Genomic DNA, 19,705 nt, shown 5'->3' on the forward strand with positions numbered 1-19,705 from the left:
CTGTCTCCCTCTGACTGAATCTAGGTACTCCAAGATGTACGACCCTGCCAACTGGCTGGAGATTGACCCAGTTAATGGTCGGATTTCCACCATCGCCATCCTCGACCGGGAGTCACCTTACGTCAAGAACAACCTCTACAATGTTACCTTCATGGCTTCTGATAACGGTGAGGCATCAGGGCAGGGCTGGTGTACTGTCGTAACCCCATTCCCCCGCATGCTGTGCCTCGGTGCACTTTAAGCAGCGGTCCAACGTCTGCAGGGTCTCGGCAGTGATGTGGAAGCTACTTGGAAACAAAGCAAATTTCACTGGAAGTAGTTCAACTACAGCAACACACTTCTACTGAGGCTACTCAGATAAAGGTTATTTCATATCAGTAAAAATGTGATGTTAATACATATTCTAAATAAATGCACTCACTATTTTGATGTGTCAATATTATAGCACAGTTATGTATTAAATATATTTATAACCCTCCTGTTTCTTCAAGAAAATAGAATATAATGACGGAGCACTTAGCCATGCTTTGTGCTGAAATAGCTTACATGGTGAAACATTATATGATTTTGAAAACAGCCACAATAGTGGGGAAAAAAGAAGTTAAACTAGTAGCCTTTCTTCATGTAGCAACATTACCCAATCCCAGTTATCCTGAAAAGTCTGAAGTCTTTTTATCAAAGATTTCAGTGTTGTCCTGTCAAAAAGAGGCTTCGACTTCGAATTACAATTTACTTTAACTTCGTATTGTAGCTTTCTTTCTTTCTTTGATGCACACAAGTACACATCTTGCAACCAAACCAACCCCTACCAAAGAGGAGCGAGCTCTTAATGTCACTTTGCAGGCTAGAGACTGAATGGCTTGTCAGTCAGAACACATAAACATCTTAAAAACCTACCTGTTAATCTCAGCTTCAGTCAGTGTGGATGCTAAATGGTATGCTTGTTGCTTCAAACAAAAATGTCTTTGACTTTTTAAGGTACAGTTAGTAGCAGAATTGTTTATAGTGTCACAGTGCCCCTGGTGGTTTAGCTGTCAATCAAACATATACCATAGACACAGAGACTAAAGGGGCATTTCTGATAATATCTCTAAAGACCTTCAGTCTGTACAATTACATTGAGATGACTATCACCTGCTAAAGGAATCAATTTCCATATACATTAGCCAGTAGAGGTCGACTGGTTAATCTGGCTCCAAGATTTATTTCATTTGTTACTTTCACATTGATGTTCAGTTGTCAGCCGACTAAACAACTATTGGCTTTTTGCAACTCCAAGCTAATATTATTATTTTAGCAGACTTGGAAAAAACCTTTGTATGACCTCTAGTTGCTAATTTAGGCTAAGTTTGGGTACCTACATATGGTGACTCCAGTCTGAAATGACAGTGAGGAAGACTTCCTCCTGTAGACAACGGTTTGTCCTGTCCACCTTTAACCACATTTCAGTTCTTTATTCCCATAATCAAATGTCCTGATCAGGCAGACTTGTAGGATTACATGGACAGTCTTATGGACAGTACTTCCATTGATTCCTAATGGAGATGTTTCTCAGCCTATTTAGTGCGTGATTCCCAAAATCTTCCTCTTGTTCTGAGCACAACTGAGCTTTTTAGCCATGGAAAAGAGGATTCTCTGTTCAAACTTCAAATTGTTCAGGAGGAATGTCATTCAGCAGCAACTCCATCCATCCATCCATCCATCCACCCTGACCCTGCACCCTCTTCATACAGAGACTCCGCTGTGTTTCAAGCTTCCTGCTAACTGGCCGTCTTAGCGCATTCTCTGCCCTTGTCGAGCACACATGCACTGCAAAAGGCTTGCTGATTAAAAAAAAAAAAAAAACAGACTCACACACAAGGACAAACACATGCAAGCTTGAGGAAGAGGTAACAAGTATGCAGCTTTTCAGCAGTTACAATATGTGCACCAGTCATTCTTCATGTGTCCGTGAAGAATACATTTTTGATTTGCCAGAGGACATTGCATTAGTTGATTGATTAATTGAACATGCATGTTGCAAGTGCTGACAATGTTGTTTATGTTCATGATAAAATTGTTTAGTGTTTTCTAATGTGAATGAGACATGAGGGATTGTCAGGAAGTACGGCGTCACTGGCACAGAGTGCTGAACAGAGGTCCAAACAATAGTCAAAGCAATCCAGACATAAGCAACGAACTGACAAATGTGACTAGGAAGACAAGGACTAAATAGACAAGACAACGAGAGACAGGTGAAACACATTAGGGAACGAGAAAGCAAACATGATAAAAGAAAGTTAAATGAAACAGGGACACACAGGGGAATTGACACTTTCAAAATAAAACAGGACATGACAAAAACCTGGAACATCCATCCATCCATCCATTCTCTATACCGCTTATCCGTCAGGGTCGCGGGGGAGCTGGAGCCTATCCCAGCTGACTACGGGCGAGAGGCGGGGTACACCCTGGACTGGTCGCCAGTCAATCACAGGGCCAAAAAAAAGAGTTGGAAATGAGATTGACAGTATGTCAAATATCCATCTAATTTCACCATGGTACTTGAACGGCCCTGAGCTGAACCGAAGAACCAGTGTTCCAAGAACCAAGAACCAGTCACTCATTCATCAGCTAAGCCAGTGAAGAGCAACCGCCTGGTTGGGTAGACATTTTGGACTGGGGTACCTTTGACGGCTATTTTTTCACTCATGTTTGTATGACTGGTTTTTAACAGAGTTATTTTATGTATTTATTGGACTTAAAAACTAGGCACTCACACATATGTTCTAGTTTGAAATTATGGAGCAGTCAGTGAATATTTATGTTAGAGGAGGAGCTTTGGGAGGATGCCTAAAGGGAGGCTTTTTTGGTTGGATACTCTAGCTACTCTTGCTTGTTTCTATAACTTATAAACCTCAGTTTTAAAAGATAATGTTGGTGATATTTTGTGCTTTCTTTTTTTTTTTTTTTTTTTTTTTAAATCCCATGGCAAGATGAGACATGATTTGTCTCTGAGTACTTTTTGTCATCCTACTCTCTCTATGGTTCTCAGCTCTAATTCCATAAAAAGAGCTCGCAAATATATTTCATTTTTTAACAAATGCTAATTAGTTTCCTAAAAGACCACTTTACTGAATGTTACTCAAACAAGAAGAAATAATACATTTGCTGGGGACTATTCTTAGCAGCGGATTAATCCCCAGTTTATGCTCTAATGAGTATTTGGGGCAGCAGGGCAGTTTATATGGATTTGAGTCAGTTGTGAAGGAATATGTCAACCAGTGTGGGTAAGATTGTGCTTTATTGATTTGTTTTTTGTCATTATTGGACAACAGTGTGTCTATATGGCACACACACACACACACAAACACACACACACAATATTTGTTACATTTGTTATTTCTTTCCCCAAAATATGTTGTAAGGCATCAACCCTCATATTGAAATATTGGTAATCTGACCTTTCATCCAATGTCACCAACAGGCCAATATTTCCATTTGTCCATAACATTTAATGTGCAGATTGCCCTTAATGTTACTGTGCATATCATCTTTCCCTGAGGATGAACCATTGAACCATTTGTCCATATGTAACTGTTGCTTGTCGTGTTACATTATCCTACCCAAGGGAATAAAGTTTTTTGATTTTAGTGATCCTAAGGCCCCTTTGTATACCACAGTCCTCACGACAGATTTTATAAAGGGTGTAATGAGCAGTGTTTGCAGGTGTTGTAAAGTTAGTTAGGCTAACAGAGAAAAACAATTTCCACCATGTTTATTTCCAGCAAAGTCAGTGATGCCAATTAAAGTAATGAAACAGAAAATGGGCAGGAGATTTAAAAAAGTCTTCCAATCATACTTCAGCTTATTATTCTAATGTAATTTTATGTTTTCATTCCAGGCATCCCTCCCGCCAGTGGGACAGGCACCCTTCAGATGTACCTGCTGGACATAAATGACAATGCGCCTCATGTGTTCCCTCCTGAGGTGGAAATGTGTGAGAAGCCAGATCCCAATGCCATCAACATCACAGCCAGCGACCCTGACCTCACCCCTAACGCTGGACCCTTTGCATTTGAGCTAGCCAGTCGACCATCAGATGTACGCCGTAACTGGACTCTGGGTCGCCTCAGTGGTCAGTATGGGATAATACGTCTTGGCACTAATTATAATCTGTATCTTAATTCATTCAAACCTTTATTGATTAAAGGGAAGAGTGAACCCAGAAATAAAAATCAGGTTGTGGAAGATCACATGATAATCACATGATAATCTTTGCGTTCCAACAAGGTACAAAGTTAAACTTTGTCTCACTGTAACCTGAGAGTCCAACAAGGCTTGTTGTATTATGTCTTAGACAAAGGTTTGGACCCCAGAATTAAGCAGACCTCAGCTACCAGACATTACAGTCTTTACTTAGCTGCAAAAGGTCTCAAATAATTCACCAACAAACAGCAAGGACTTTAGAAAAAGTGCTTCGACAGAGGAGAGTCTAAAATGGCAATAATTAAAGGTGCCTCAGAGGAAGAAAGTCTGAGATGGTGGCCAGGCAGCAGGTGAGTTCCAGCAGTCACAGCTAACAATTCATAGGTCCGGGAGATGAACAAGTCCAGGGATGATTTCTGGAAACTAGATTCAGAGCTGAGTCAGGACTTGGCCTGGGCAGGCAGGTAGAAACTTAGTAGGTAAACGTGAGCACAGGAAGCAAGAGTTCAGAATTTTCCACAAGAAAAAGATCAAAGCTGAGAGCTGGCCTGACACCAATACCATTTGACAGATTGGTAATCCTCATAGTCCACTTACCACAAGTCTATCTGTTTGAAAATGCTTCAACATTAAACCAGTCCAATGTTAATACAGGCCTGTGCTTACAACTACGATATATTAGATGTAGATCATGATATGAACGGATTTATTCTCTCTACTACTACTGACTACCAAATGTAGTAGCCTCCCAACATCATCAATCAGAAAAATAAAATCAAAATCTCTGTGGCATTTCCCGCACCTGCATGTTTCCACAAGCGCACACACACACACACACACACACACACACACACACACACAGAGAGAGAGAAAAAAACAGCCGGAACAAGGAGAGAGAACGGGGAACATCAGGAGACACTAGGAGAACTAATAATCCTGACTTATTTTGCTTCGTTATATGCTGTACCTTCAGGCCTGGTGAATAATTTTTCACAGAGTGACACTTGAGGCCTCAGGCTTGGTCCAAGTCAGACATATTTCACAAAAATAAACCATTTGAAATTTAATTTGAATGTGACTGCAAGCAGACGGGAGATGTTTGAGACCTCCTTCTCTGAAGACCTGACTGAAGTAGAAGAGCAAAAACATCCAAGTGTGACATTTTTATCCAAAAACAAAGTACCTTATTAATTAATTAGGACGTATAGCTCAGCTTTGTAAAAGTAAGAGCTAATACACTTTTGAAAACAATTTGAATGCTGTTAGCGGTCAGTATTTCAGACTTTGCTGATGGTAAATGCTCAAAGCACAACACTTGCTCAGGTCAAAGCACAACACTTGCTACATTCACACACTGATACAGCCAGTTGCCCACTCATCATCACCTTATCTTATCCAAGGACCACCTGCACTGCCTCCTAACAGTATTTACAGAACTCATGAAGACTTGTTATTTGACTTGCTTTAACAGACTAAAGACATGATGTGGTTGTTCTTTTTCCCCCAAGACTTTAAAATCTCAGTTCTAGCATTTTCCACAGCCTTCCTCAGTGAATGAGACTGGTTCAGTTGTCCTGTACATGATATATGTGTAGAACTACAGTCACACAGCAGGTGGTCATATATGGGTAGAGATGGAAACTTTGTGCAAAGGTCTTTTTTTATCAGATGTCAACGTGACATGATCTTTGTTTGTTGGCTGACTTCTGGTCAGTGACCCTTGAGCCATTGAGTGCCCACTGGATTTGCAGCCCTCACGTACCCTATTCTCCAGACCAAAGTTTCGTACTAAGGTTGTGTGGCAATGATGCTTGAACTGTTCTGGAATAAGCCACCAATTGAACACTGAGTTTAGAATATTAACCACAAATGTTTATTCCAAAGGTCAAGAATGAATCTCGCCACACCTGATTTGAAACTGTCCCAAAAGTGCCGAACAGTGAACCTTTACAGTTCACCAGCATGTACTAGTAGGCAATAACATGATAAAAATAAAGAAGCTTGGCAAATTGAAATATCTAATGGACTAATTAACGCTGACTATGAGCTAACTTTGATGCCTATCAGATCAAGGAACTTGCAAATCATAGAGGACTTACGGCCAGACCAACATCACACTGAATCATCTTTGAAATAATCAGTGGGAAGAAGATGTACTAAGCCGTAAACCAGAGGCCAGTAGACCAATGGATATCTGACGGTGGTGATTGTTCAAGAACCTCAACTGGTCTGTTGTGACTGAAGCCGCTGTGACACATTTTGGATGCAAACCAACAGTTTTGCCTTATTGAACATGCTTATTGTGGTTCAGTTCATGGAAAATGTTCAAATCTAGAAATTCATTCATTCTTTATCTAAAAAACTACATAACAAGGTAAATCTGGACCTGTTGGACTCACTTGCATTATTTTGGCAGGAGCTATTTAGAAACAGACATTTTATTCACCTTTTCACTTCAGTAGTTTTAGAAATGATCTCACAGTAACTGATGGATTTCTGTGGGCTCAGGACAGGCATACTGTTTTGTGTCAGTTTCTTATATGTAGGGGACAATATGCACAACTGTTCTCCTTATCAGGAAATATTGTTTTCCAAGCAAAGAACCTCCAGCTAATCCAGTCACCGCAATTAGCATATTCTAGCAGTACTGGCAAGCTTCCAGTGTAACTGAGTAGCATGATTATAAAGCAGAATTAAGTGTGGAAATAAGGAATTACTTGAACTCATCAGTTTCTCTTTTTTTCTATCCTTCCATCTTTACCTCATCATACTCCAGGCGAGTATGCTCAGCTTCGACTGAGGATTGGCTCCCTGGCCAGTGGGATCTACGAGGTTCCCATCGTGATCACAGACTCTGGCAACCTGCCCATGTCCAACACGTCCTACCTGAGGGTGAAGGTCTGCCAGTGTGATCACCATGGAGACTGTGTGGACATGGAGCGAATCATTGCTGCCGGACTGGGCACGGGAGCTATCATCGCAATCCTGATCTGTATCATCATACTATTAGGTGAGTCACACACACACACACACACACACACATACTACAGTCCCTACAGTGCAGTCCCATATTACGAGCAGTTGTCCTGGAATCCCGAATCCTGCCGTGTTTCCCAAAATTAGCCTTTTGATGAGCTGAGTATTATAAGAGTGAACATGTATTACTGATCATTGTGAACCCGTTGTGTTTCCACAATATTAACAGTGAGTGCCACAGTTTTTTTAATTTACTCTTTAGAATGAGTAAACTCGTCATCATACAGCTGCATACAATACACTGATTCACTCAGCCCCTCCCTGCCCTGCTCATCTCTCTCTCTCTCTCTCTCTCTCTCTCTCTCTCTCTCTCTCTATCTCTGTCTCTCTCTATCTCTATCTATCTCTATGTATACCCCACACCAAGGCAGATGCCATGGTCTTGTCTATGAATAGCCCCCTCCTTTTTGTACACACTCTGAATCAGAAGTGATGATCATATGTGCATGGCTGGTAAGGCTAGAATACAGCTGGGATATACAGCTCAAGGTTGTCAAGCTGCTGCTAGTCAATATTCACTGCTCAAGGGGATAAGGTTAATGTAAATTCTTTAATTCTGACACCAAACGTTTGATCCAGATGAATACTGAAAAATATTAAACTCAAAATGACTCATGTTGAGGAGGCACAAAGACAGTCTGGACCGGGGGACCAACAGAACAGAGGAAGTGGAAACTGAACAATCCAGCCAGTGTGATTAGCTTTCCAGTTCATTTGTTTTGAATATTTCCAGGCCTCAACCATGGCTGCTGCGGCAGCTGAAGCAGCAAGATAGATGCTCAGGAGGAATAGCTGTAAAAATTAGAGGACAGCAGAGAGAGGACATCAGCCAGCAGCTGAGAGCTGAGCTTAGGCAGCTCAGCACAGCCTCACAGGCTCCTGTGCAATGAGGAATTTTTAAAATTTCAGGTCTAAACCAAGATGTCTAGATAATTTTGACAAACTGTCAGTTTGTTTACAACCTGTCTGGCCATGATCCTAGGCATCTTATCCAAACTCACAGAACTACTGCTTACATTATACATGATACTACTCAGCGAGTCAAATCTGTGTATTCCAATCAGCATTGCAGCTGGAGTCACACAGACACATACACAGACAGAGAGCAGACACAACACAGAGAAAAGTATGCAAAAAGAGCTTTTTTTTGAAATAACGTAAAATATTTAACGTGGCATGCAATCAAAGCAGACATTATGATGTTCCAGACTTGCTTGAGGAGTATTAACCTATTCTTTAGCTTATGGGAGGGTGAAAGGTTTGGCCCTACTGGTTATCCATCCATCCATTTTCTATACCGCTTATCCGTCAGGGTTGCGGGGGAGCTGGAGCCTATCCCAGCTGACTACGGGCGAGAGGCGGGGTTCACCCTGGACTGGTCACCAGTCAATCACAGGGCCAACACACAAAGACAAACAACCACACACTCTCACACTCACACCTAGGGGCAATGTAGAGTAGCCAATTAACCTAATGTGCATGTTTTTGGTATTGTGGGAGGAAGCCGGAGAACCCGGAGAAAACCCACAGGGAGAACATGCAAACTCCACATAGAAGGGCCCAGACCGGGATTCGAACCTGGAACCCTCTTGCTATGAGGCGACAGTGCTAACCACTGCACCACTGTGCCGCCCTACTGGTTATCATAGCTGGTTTAACACCTTTTACACTTTTGTTATTTTACCTGATATTGTGCTCGCTTGATACATAATCCTACCTAAATTTTGTGAAAAATCTAGTACTGATCTTTTTTTTTCTTTCTTTTTTTTTTTTTTTTTTTGGTCTACATTTGTATTAAAGCTGCCATGTATGCTCTCTGTACTTTAACATGAACTGGGAGACATCAAGGTGTGTGCACAAGGCACAGTGGGTAGTAGTGGAGCAGAGGGGTTTGTTGTAGACGTTCACATCAGTCAGCAGCAAAGCTTTGCTGCAGGCCCCTGACTACTTCAATCCGGCTAAGCCCATCTTGAGTACTGTAGGGAGAAAAGGCTTCACTTTACTCCATCTGTTATTTTCATTTAAAGGCAGAATGTTCCTTTAATGAGTATTTTTTTAAATAGACCAGATTTGTTGTCTGTCGTCTTGTTGGCTGTAAGGCAGTAAGCAGCCAGCCTTGCCTCTTGGTTTCGCTGAGAAATGCTACTAATGGTGACAAGCCATTTTTCATATCACCTCTCTAGGGTTTAAATTGTCTTCACTTGGAATTTCATTTGGTGTCCTAATGTATTTTGGCCCTCAGAGGTGCAGTGGTGCAGGTTTACCAACACATGCACACCCTTAGCTCCTCTGTCTCATAAATCCACCCAGATTAATACGATCAAAAGGAGAAAGATTTACATCGCTTTAAACCCACCAGTTATCTCTAAAAGGAGTTTTATGTTTCTGACATTCTTCAGAATATTTAGTCCCATATGAGGGAATTTCTCTTGTTTGGTATTCATCTCGGACTGTCAATGAGGTAGACTGAGGAGGCTTTGAACTAGCTGTGTATCTAAAGTGCAGACTAGAGCTTGGAGCAGTGACTTTCCATTCTCAGATTCCTTATTTTAATTTGTTTTTGTGATCTGAAGTGGAACAAGGTATCCTAAGTCAGAAAAATATTTTTCACTTTATTCATACCTCCTCAAATTGATCTTCGGATTCTGCAGGGATTGTGTGCAATCAGCTAGAAATACTGGCACGCTGAGTTGCATTGCCAGCTGTAAATGCACTCTAACAAAGACTACGCATAAGAGTGGACCTTGCAAACTTGACCAAACTGTAAAACAGCTAACTAGACTGAAGGCTCTGTTACAAATGGTTATGTTGATTTCACCATATGAGGAAGAACCACTAGTGAGAAATTGCATATGAGCTAATACTACCAGTTAAATGTCAACTAATGCAAAGCAATTTATGAAAAGTATGAGAAATTACCTACATTTGTTATATTTGATGCCCTTAAATGTAGATGTGTAGACAATGGTTGATCACCTAAAATTCCTCCTGGTTTTCACAGTGCTCGCGTTCCCTTACAGCGTTGTTATCCTCTACTGGCTACAATGCCATGAAATTTGTTATTTACAATGAGGGACCCAGACAACGATTCTGTCTTTTCATGGTGAACCCCTCACAACCCCTGAATCTATCTGTCTGTTTTCACAGAATTTCACTGTCAGATCGCTGCCTTTCGGCCTTTGTATGCGCATCCCTTTAGTGCGACTGACAGGTCAAATTTTCAGCTTCGTGTGTGAGATGAGTTGTATTTAGGCTGCAATGAAATTAGCTGCAAAATTCCCAGGGGATTGGTTCTATTTATTATGATTCTGTGAGCTTCTTTGCTATCACTTTTACAGCAAACACAATACATGCACAGTTATTGCATGATCAAAGAGTGAAGTGCAAGACATTTGGAAAGCACATTCGAGCTCTCCATGGGAAGCATCATTACATGGCTTTATGGAACTTTCTCTAGTGCCATCCTGAGGTCACACTTTGTATGTTCTGCTGCTCTATGAACAGAAAATTTGCCAGCGCAGTGTACAGTGACTCTCATGAACCTGCATTGTTCCCTTAAATAGTGTCCTTGCCTTCTTTTGTCACGCTTGTCCTGCAGTGCTGGTGCTGCTGTTTGTGATGTGGATGAAGAGGAGGGATAAAGAGCGGCAGGCCAAGCAGCTGCTCATTGACCCAGAGGACGATGTCCGAGACAACATCCTCAAATATGACGAGGAGGGAGGTGGAGAGGAGGACCAGGTACACACACACACATGCACATAGTTGCAAACTACACAATATAACAGACATCCATCTATCCATTTTCTATACCGCTTATCCGTCAGGGTGGCGGGGGAGCTGGAGCCTATCCCAGCTGACTACGGGCGAGAGGCGGGGTTCACCCTGGACTGGTCGCCAGTCAGTCACAGGGCCAACACACAAAGACAGACAACCACACACTCTCATACTCACACCTAGGGGCAATTTAGAGTAGCCAATTAACCTAATGTGCATGTTTTTGGTATTGTGGGAGGAAGCCGGAGAACCCGGAGAAAACCCACGCAGACACAGGGAGAACATGCAAACTCCACATAGAAGGGCCCAGACTGGGATTCAAACCTGGAACCCTCTTGCTGTGAGGCGACGGTGCTAACCACTGCAATATAACAGACAGTATAAGGTTATGGTGTTTGGTATGTTAATTCTGATTGGCTGAACTGACTATAGGTTAGTGTCACACTATCTGTGATTGGTGGTTTTGACTCCCTTAGGACCACTGATGGTTTGCGACAGAAACATCTTCGTGCGGCACTTACTTTTATCAGTATTAGATAAATGTGCACATCCTTTTAACAATTAACACTCATTCTTTCACACGCACACACACACACTCCCACACAGTCATACACACGTAGTCTCTGAAATTAACCATAAAAGACACATAATGTTGCCACACAGACACACACTCTGCTTCTCTACAGTTTTCAATCATGTGTCCTCCAGCTAAGATTAAGAGTACTACAAAAGAGGAGCTCGAAACAGGATTAATTGCTTTCTGTTGGAGAACAATTTCCTGTGTCCCTCCACACAACTCGTAAGTTGGTGCCAAGCACATAAGCTGCTCCGCTCTTCTGCTGGGAGAAATGTTTAACCCTCATTTATCCGGTTTGTTAGACTGACAACATGTTTTACTTTATTACAGCAGTAGCACATTAGCATACATACACTTACAGTACAGTGCAGGTGGAGGATTCATCTGCCATAATGCAGCACTCTGTTTTACTGTTTGCTCACTGTTCCTGGATTCATGCTGGCAAAAAAAGGTGCAAACAAGTACCACTTCTTTTTCCAATTATGGTATGTGCCAAGTCTGTACTGATACATACTGCTTCTAGGATATAGTCAAAGCCAGCAACAAAAGCTCCCACCTGCCTATGTGACTTTTAGAAATTTTCCGACTACCTGCCAGTGGTCCAAATGGCATTACAACCTTAGCAGTATTACAAACTCACTCGGTGTGACAAACAAAGCTTGCTCTAAGCAAAACGGGTGACGACTGACTGATGCATGTTTTACCCTCAGGGCAGCTGTATGTGCTCGTTGCTGAAACAGTTCAATCACGCAGACCCAAATAATTCCTTCCTGCATACGCCGAAGAGCAGCCCGTTTGCTAAAGAGACCGCTTGGAGGCTTTGGGGTTCACCAGCTTCCTTCATGTAGGCTACCAGTGAACTCAGAGGTAGAAGCATTTACTAGGGATTGGCACAAACGTTTGTACAACCCTCAGTGGCAAAACATGAAAATAGTACTGACTTTTTCTGTTAAGCTCTTCAATTTGACTTACAACTTGTCTGACCATCAGGCTCAGCTGTTGCACTGCACTGTGTGTAGTTCTGTTCTAAATTAAGATGGTAAACAATACACCTGCCAATGTTAGCAATGCAAGTATGGCCTGAGCTGCTGACATGGCTGAAGACATCTGTTTTGAAATCATATGTGACTCAGGGGATGCGCATAATGACAGTGATACCTATATTATCTTATATCACAGTTTATGGGATAGTGTTATCGCACGGCTGTGGTGGAGCTTTGTGATAGCATGTGGTGTGACAAGAACTTGGACTCAAGGCTTTTGACAAAAATAAAACCAAAACCAGTTATTCACTGCACCTTCATGATGATGCCAGACTTTAGTTTGTCTTGTTGGCTACTGAGCATGTTCCACAAAAAAGAATTACTATGTCAGTGGTCTTACTGAACCTGTATCTTAAGCTGGAGAGGGCTCCAGTTTCTCCCATAGCAAAAAATTCTTAGTGTAAAATGTAATTTGGAAAATTTTAACAAGATATTAATAACATTATTATAATTAAAATAATAAATGAAACATTAGGTTTTTATTTTATGTTTTTATTAGGTTGAGCAGTGAAGATTTCCCTAAACATGTTAAAAGTTTTAATGACATTTTCAACCCAAAGACCGGTATGGTAAAAGTTAGTCATCAAGAAAGACAAGATAATTCACAGCACTTTCAATAAAGTTTTAGACTTAAAATGAAAGCTGAACTTGGTGGTTTTATTGTGTATAGTTTTTCCATGAGGCTTGAAGTTACTGAAATCAAACCAAATAAAAAGGTTGCTTCTAACTTAAATACTGCTACAGTAGTACATGGCAATGTTGGGGCCCTGTTCTGTTTGATTAAATTTTTATGTGAGGTCTTTAAAAATGTAGGTGAACTTCCAGTCTTCTTATAGTTGTCACATTTTCCCATCCTCTTGTAGTCCAGACTGATCCCTGATTCACGTATAAGGGCTCGAATACAGTCGAAGAGACAGGATGGCGGTCGCTATGAATTAAACATTAATACGCGTGCTGTTACCAGCTGCAAAGACTCAACATATGCCCAGTAGCATGATACGGAGGAGTTGACAGAAAATTTAAACTTAGTGTAAATGTTCTCTGTCTTGTGGGAGAGGCACTCAGCTTGTTGTCCATACTTGTTGTCTAATCTACCCAACAATGCTGCACAGACTCTCTTGAATGCAGTACAGTAATGCCAGTCAATTGTACCCGCTATTGTGCCATTGTTGAACAGTATGTGTACAATAACATGTTTACAAAGAGAAATACAGCCTACTGCGAAGATATGAGCTCTTGCCTGTATTAAACTGAACTACTTCATCTGAAGCTGGTGCAGAGGCTATGCCAAGGAATAGCTGCTCATTTGGGAGAATGGAAATCATAGGCTCTGTGTTAAACATGCTCAGCAGGCTGTGAAAATCTGTGTGTGTGTACACAAGACGAGTTATAAAGCCACATCTTGCTTCTTACCTATTATGAACGGGTTTTGGTGACTGTCACTGTCACCGTTATTGAGTGGCGATTCAAATGGCCACCAATTGTGTCTAGGTACTTTTGGGTACTTTAACCCTAGATATTCTGTAAGCGCTTACCTTTCAAATTTACTTAAAGCAGTGTTTTGTATGTTTTGTTACAGCAGTCATTATTGGTCTGTTTTATTGCTATAAATTTGAAACTCAGCTTTAAACAGCCTGAATAGAACCTTGAGCTATAACATATATAATATATATAACAATATGTAACTTGAGTTATATCACCTAGCACAGTAAACATTATTGTTGTTTTTATTGTTAAATTAGTTGCATTAGTGTGCAACTGTATATTTTTCAATAATTTGAAATAACTGAAAAATGTATAGCAACCAATGATCTGGAAAGAAGGAAGGAATATATGTTGTTAGGAATAATAGAAAATATACATAATTTGGGGGAAATAAGTCAAAACTCACATGAATATTCATATAGCTCTTTGAATAAGTAATAGCAATAGACCTTGAAGAAATGAAAAAGAGGACCTCAGTCTATCTGGTCCTTGTAAATATAAAAAAAAACACAAGTAGGAGCACACAGTATTTGCTTTCTTCCTTTGAGGTTATTGCAGGACTCTCAGCTGCTCTTCAGTGAAAAGTATTCTGTTGGTAGGTTATTATTGTGAACAAAGCCCAAGGTCAGTCCACAGCATGCTGTTTTTGTCCTGAAAAGGCTGCTTTAGTCAATTTCCCTGGAGACCAGAGAGCACAAAATGGTTTCTGAATGGTTGCTGCAGTGAGTCAGACAATACAATTCAACATAAACAGATCAGAGGCTGTGACACACACTTCCCCTACGCCCATTGATTTTGCTGATGTGGTGAAAGAGAAGGTGTGAGAGAGGCTCTGTTTCTCTAAGTGGGTGCTAATTAGAGATTTGGGTTCACTCCTCCCTTAGGACAGATGATGTGGGAGACATGGTAGACATTGCATCAGAGGAGTTCACTGTGCCTGTCTGAGTGATTGGAATTCTTACTAAATAAAAGTATACTGCTGCTTCAAGGTAGTTATGAGTATTGCTGCTGTTTTTATACCCATACCCTGTAGTATAGGCAGCTCTGTTTGAGTTTGGAATTAAAGTTCAATACTTGAGCTCACAATGCCTTTGTCCACAGTGCATCCATTTGTCCATATGTCCATATGTTCCGTTCTCGTGACCGTGATGTCTCAGAAGGACTTTGAGAGAACGTCTTTAAATTTGGCCAAAGCATCTACTTGACCTAAAGGATGAACTGATCAAACTTTGGTTATCAAAGGTCAAATTAGTCATAATTCAAGAATTCATGCACTGATTATGACAAATTTTCACATAAATGTCTAATAGGATGAATTAAAATGATGTAACGACATCTTATGCACAAAAGGTTAAAAGTCAACTTTACTGTGACACCGTAATATTTTATATCCATTACTATTATAGAATAGAAAAGAATGTCTTCATTGTCATTGCACAGCTGCACAAAGAAATTTTAGTGCAACTCCTTTATTGATACAAGATAAAGTGCAAGATAAAAAGATGGAGATAAAAATTAAAAAATCTCAAAACTGCAACAACTCACACATGTAATAAATAAGTTATAATAGCATAAATAAAAAGATATGCACAGTATAAGTAGGTACTGCACAGTCGGTGTGTTACACGATTCCAGCAAAATAATAATATTGCACTAAGCCAATATTGCATAGTTCTAGTGATACTTCTGTTCAGGAGTCTGGAAGTGTGGTTCTAAATAGACTTATATCTTCCAGAAGGCAGCAGATGTCATGAGATGAGGACACTTTTAAGAGAACATCAGTAAAAGGACACACCCTCTTATACCTTTTTCATGAGAGGGTATGTAGGGTGTGCTACGTTTCTGCCTTGGTCACCTCAAAGTGGGCAAAGAAGTGGTTGAGGTCTTCAGCAAGCGGGCTGCAACTGGTGCTGGTGAAGCTATGCTGATTGTATGGCTCATGCTGCTGTGTTAAAGATGTGTGTGAAACATCCATGTTAGAGAATTTGTAGGTTTTGTCTTTACAGCAGCATGCATACTCGAAGCACTGTAGGCCACCACAAGCTCATTGGTGTTGATCAGACTGAGCTTCACGTGATTGTCTTGCACCATGTGACAAAGCTCTCTGTCAGTCTCTATACATTAAATATGAGTCTGGACAGACATAGATGTCATAATCAGTAATCCACAAAGTAACCACATTTGCAGTTCTATCATATTTTAGTAGAGTAATAGTAAAGGTGGTCCAGTGTTTTGCAGGTTGTTTTCATATTTCTTCTATCTTATCAAATGAGGGTTTGTGGTCTAATTTGTGTCAGTTTAGGGGGCCTTGACATGAAAATGTTTGGAAACCACTGATTTAGACAATTCAGAAATAATCATGGGTTCACCATGTTATGTTTCTCCTTACAGGAACAGCCCAACTTCTATGGCAATCACTGATGTGATGTATTTGAGATGTATGTGGACAGTCCCCAATATATTATAGGCAAATAAGAATATTTTTGAAATGAAAATGAATAATTTCGTTAGCTCTCACCCACACAGACCACGTAGAAAGGTCTTATCGGTGAAGTATGAGGAAGGTCATACATAGACAGATGCTATGAAATTCTGGTTAAGACATTCATTGTACATTGTACAGACAATATAAATCCATTTGACTTTTTATGTTGTGCCATCATCACGTCAACAGTTTGATTTGTCCAATATTTTGCTTGCTGGTCAAATACCTGCAAGACTATTGCCATTCACATCAGTCTCAGCTGTACTTTGTGTTTACTTTTAGTTAGCTAACACGGAAAACTGAGACGGTGAATGTGGTAAATATGTTCTTAAAATGAGCACGCTAATATTATCATTCAGCATATTGGCATTCTAACGTTATCATTTGTCCATAACATTAGCAAATTGCACAGAAGTGCCTCACAAGCACAGACTCACAGAGCCATTAGCATTTGGCTTAGACTGCCAGGGATCATATTCACCCAAATAATTTATTTGCCCACAGTCTCCTGACTACAAGCTTCCTAACTACTTACGCCAGAAAACAGTATGACATCTGAGATCAGGGAATCTTGATGGTAATGTGATTTAAGACAATATTGTGGATTTGTAGTCAATAAAATGTCCTTGCAATTACCTGAGGGCATACTTGACAGATTGTGAAGGCTCTTGATATTGGGCTGCAGTAACTGATTTGACTTACTGTAATAGCAGCATGTATGCTTGTGGTTTTCTGTGTATGTTTAGGACTATGATCTGAGTCAGCTGCAGCAGCCTGATGCCCTGGAGTCAGAGTGTGTCAAGGTGGGGATCAGACGTCTGGATGAGAGGCCACTCCATCATGACCACCAGTACCCCCTCCGTTCCGCTGCCCCCCACCCAGGAGACATAGGAGACTTCATCCATGAGGTATGACGACATTCAGGGTTTTTAAACCGACTTAAAACACGATGTTAACATCTTTGTCTAAGATTTCAGTGTTCTTACCAGTCTAAACCAGTAAGTGTTATCACAGCAGAGGAAGGTGTCCCATCCTCACTAACTGACACTCAATCTGTTTGCCCAGATTAAATTCTTGTGTTGAGCACATGCACTTCTCAGCACACAGGAAGTGATGAATCACAACTTGAGTGAAATACAAACTGTCTGTTCGACAGCAGTAAGCGAACACTGTGTCCAGAAAAAACTGGATTTGCCAGTGTTAGATCTTTTGCTTCTCTCATCCCTTTTCTATCCATTGGTATAAAGCATCAAAGACTGACCGGGATGTGTGCAGTTTACCCCATCACCTCAGTGGATTTAGGGATACTGAAATTCAAATGTTTTTTCAAACATTTCACCTTCTTTGCTATTCAGAGCCATAAAACAGAAGGCAGTTCCAATTTTCAAAAAAAAGGAAGTACACACAGAAATGATCACACAAAATGAGGCAAATTTAAAAGGTAGCAAATTCTAGGTTCTGTTTTGTAGACTGTTCCTTTATATACATCCGCAAGTATCAGTGATCTATTAGTGATATGTGACAGTTCACCTTAAGGTGTACACAGAGAGCTAACACAAGCTTTTTTAAGAAACACACATAATGTAGTAGGAGAATGTGGAAAGAAAACACAGAGAATACACTGCATGTGTGATTCTTAATTAGCTTTGCTCGTAGTCGGGATTAACAGGCCTCAGACGTGGCCACAACCTGGCTACCTAATTGGAGGTAAAGCCACTGAGTTTAGTTAATCCCACAGACTAGCTGCAGACCATTCTCAGCTCCTTAAAAGGACAGTTTGGGGTTTGTTCAATTTTCTTATCATAGTACTTCCCACACTATATACAGTAAATATTAATTCAGGTTCTTATAGGTGCACATAGCATAGCATTTAGAAAATTACAGCATGCCATCTTGAACCAACAGGAAATGACACTAAGTCTGTTCCAACCACTGACTTAAAATAGAAATGGACAACATGAGAGTTTCCCAAAAGTGAAGCAAAAACATCTTGATCACCTCCTGTCGTAGTTCATAAACACCTCCCCCTCCATGTGAGCAGATGGGACTGCAGATTGGCTAAAAAAGTAAAAACTCAAACATGCTTGTCAAATCAATTTTTCCTAACGATGGTTTCTGTCATTTTTGTCATTGTATGGACAGGAACTCGATAGTGCAGCTCCTCCACTGCATCACTTCTGCACTCAGTGCTAGATTTTGGTGCAAGATCACATTGCTTGTATACACTTTAATTACATTTTGTAATACAGAGATCCCAACATCCCCAATGAGCAAGGACTTGGTGACAGTGGTGAGGAAAAACTGCCTGTAAGAAGGCAGAAACCTTGGAGCAGACCCCGGCTCGAGGTGGATGGACATCTGCCTTGACCACTTGGGTTGAGAGAGAGCGAGAGAGAGAGAGAGAGAGAGAAGGAGAAGGAGCACATGAACAGATATGCTTAGCAACAACATAACACCAGAAGTATTGTAACAATAGATAATGATACTGATGAAGTATACAGAAGGTATTATGGTGATTATGATAACGACAGTAGTAACAATAATAATAGTGCCTATAGTAGTAATAGAATAGTAGTAGTAGTAATAGAATTAAAATAGATTAGGACTAAACAGTAGTAATCGCAGGACCACAGCAGGATGTCCATCCACGATCTATGGGAATCTGTGAGAAACGAAAGCACAAGGACTCCAGGGAAGAAGTTGAGTTAGTAACATGCATTAATGAGACATAAATGTGTGCAGAAGGAGAGGGAGAGGAAGAAAGAGCTCAGTGCATCGTGGGAAATCTCCGGCAGTCTAAGCTGATAGCAGCATAACTATATACTATAACTAACCAAAGCTTTATCAAAAAGGAAGGTTTTATGTCTACTCTTAAACGTGAGGAGAGTGTCTACCTCCTGGACCGAAACCGGAAAATGATTCCACAGTACAGGAGCTTGTTAAGTAAATCTCTGGTTCTCAATTCAATTCACTTCAATTTATTTATATAGCGCCAATTCGCAGCAAAAGTTATCTCATGACACTTTTCAATTAGTGCAGGTCTAGACCAAACTCTTTAATTAAATTATAGTATAGAGAACCCAGCATTTCCCCTTGAGCAAGTACTTGGCGATAGTG

The 19,705-nt window shown here is 40.6% G+C and overlaps 1 protein-coding gene across 1 annotated transcript in view; it reads left to right on the forward strand.

Annotated features, from left to right (window-relative positions):
* Positions 1 to 19,705, forward strand: part of LOC124060133 (cadherin-2-like) — an 86,389-nt gene that overhangs the window by 57,855 nt on the left and 8,829 nt on the right. Inside the window, exons 11-15 of the mRNA XM_046390707.1 lie at positions 25 to 167; positions 3,884 to 4,117; positions 6,965 to 7,198; positions 10,823 to 10,962; positions 17,335 to 17,496. Coding sequence (XP_046246663.1) covers positions 25 to 167; positions 3,884 to 4,117; positions 6,965 to 7,198; positions 10,823 to 10,962; positions 17,335 to 17,496 — 913 coding nt within the window. The remainder of the gene's footprint in view (positions 1 to 24; positions 168 to 3,883; positions 4,118 to 6,964; positions 7,199 to 10,822; positions 10,963 to 17,334; positions 17,497 to 19,705) is intronic.

Source organism: Scatophagus argus, chromosome 6, assembly GCF_020382885.2.
Source record: "Scatophagus argus isolate fScaArg1 chromosome 6, fScaArg1.pri, whole genome shotgun sequence".
NCBI lineage: Eukaryota > Metazoa > Chordata > Actinopteri > Scatophagidae > Scatophagus > Scatophagus argus.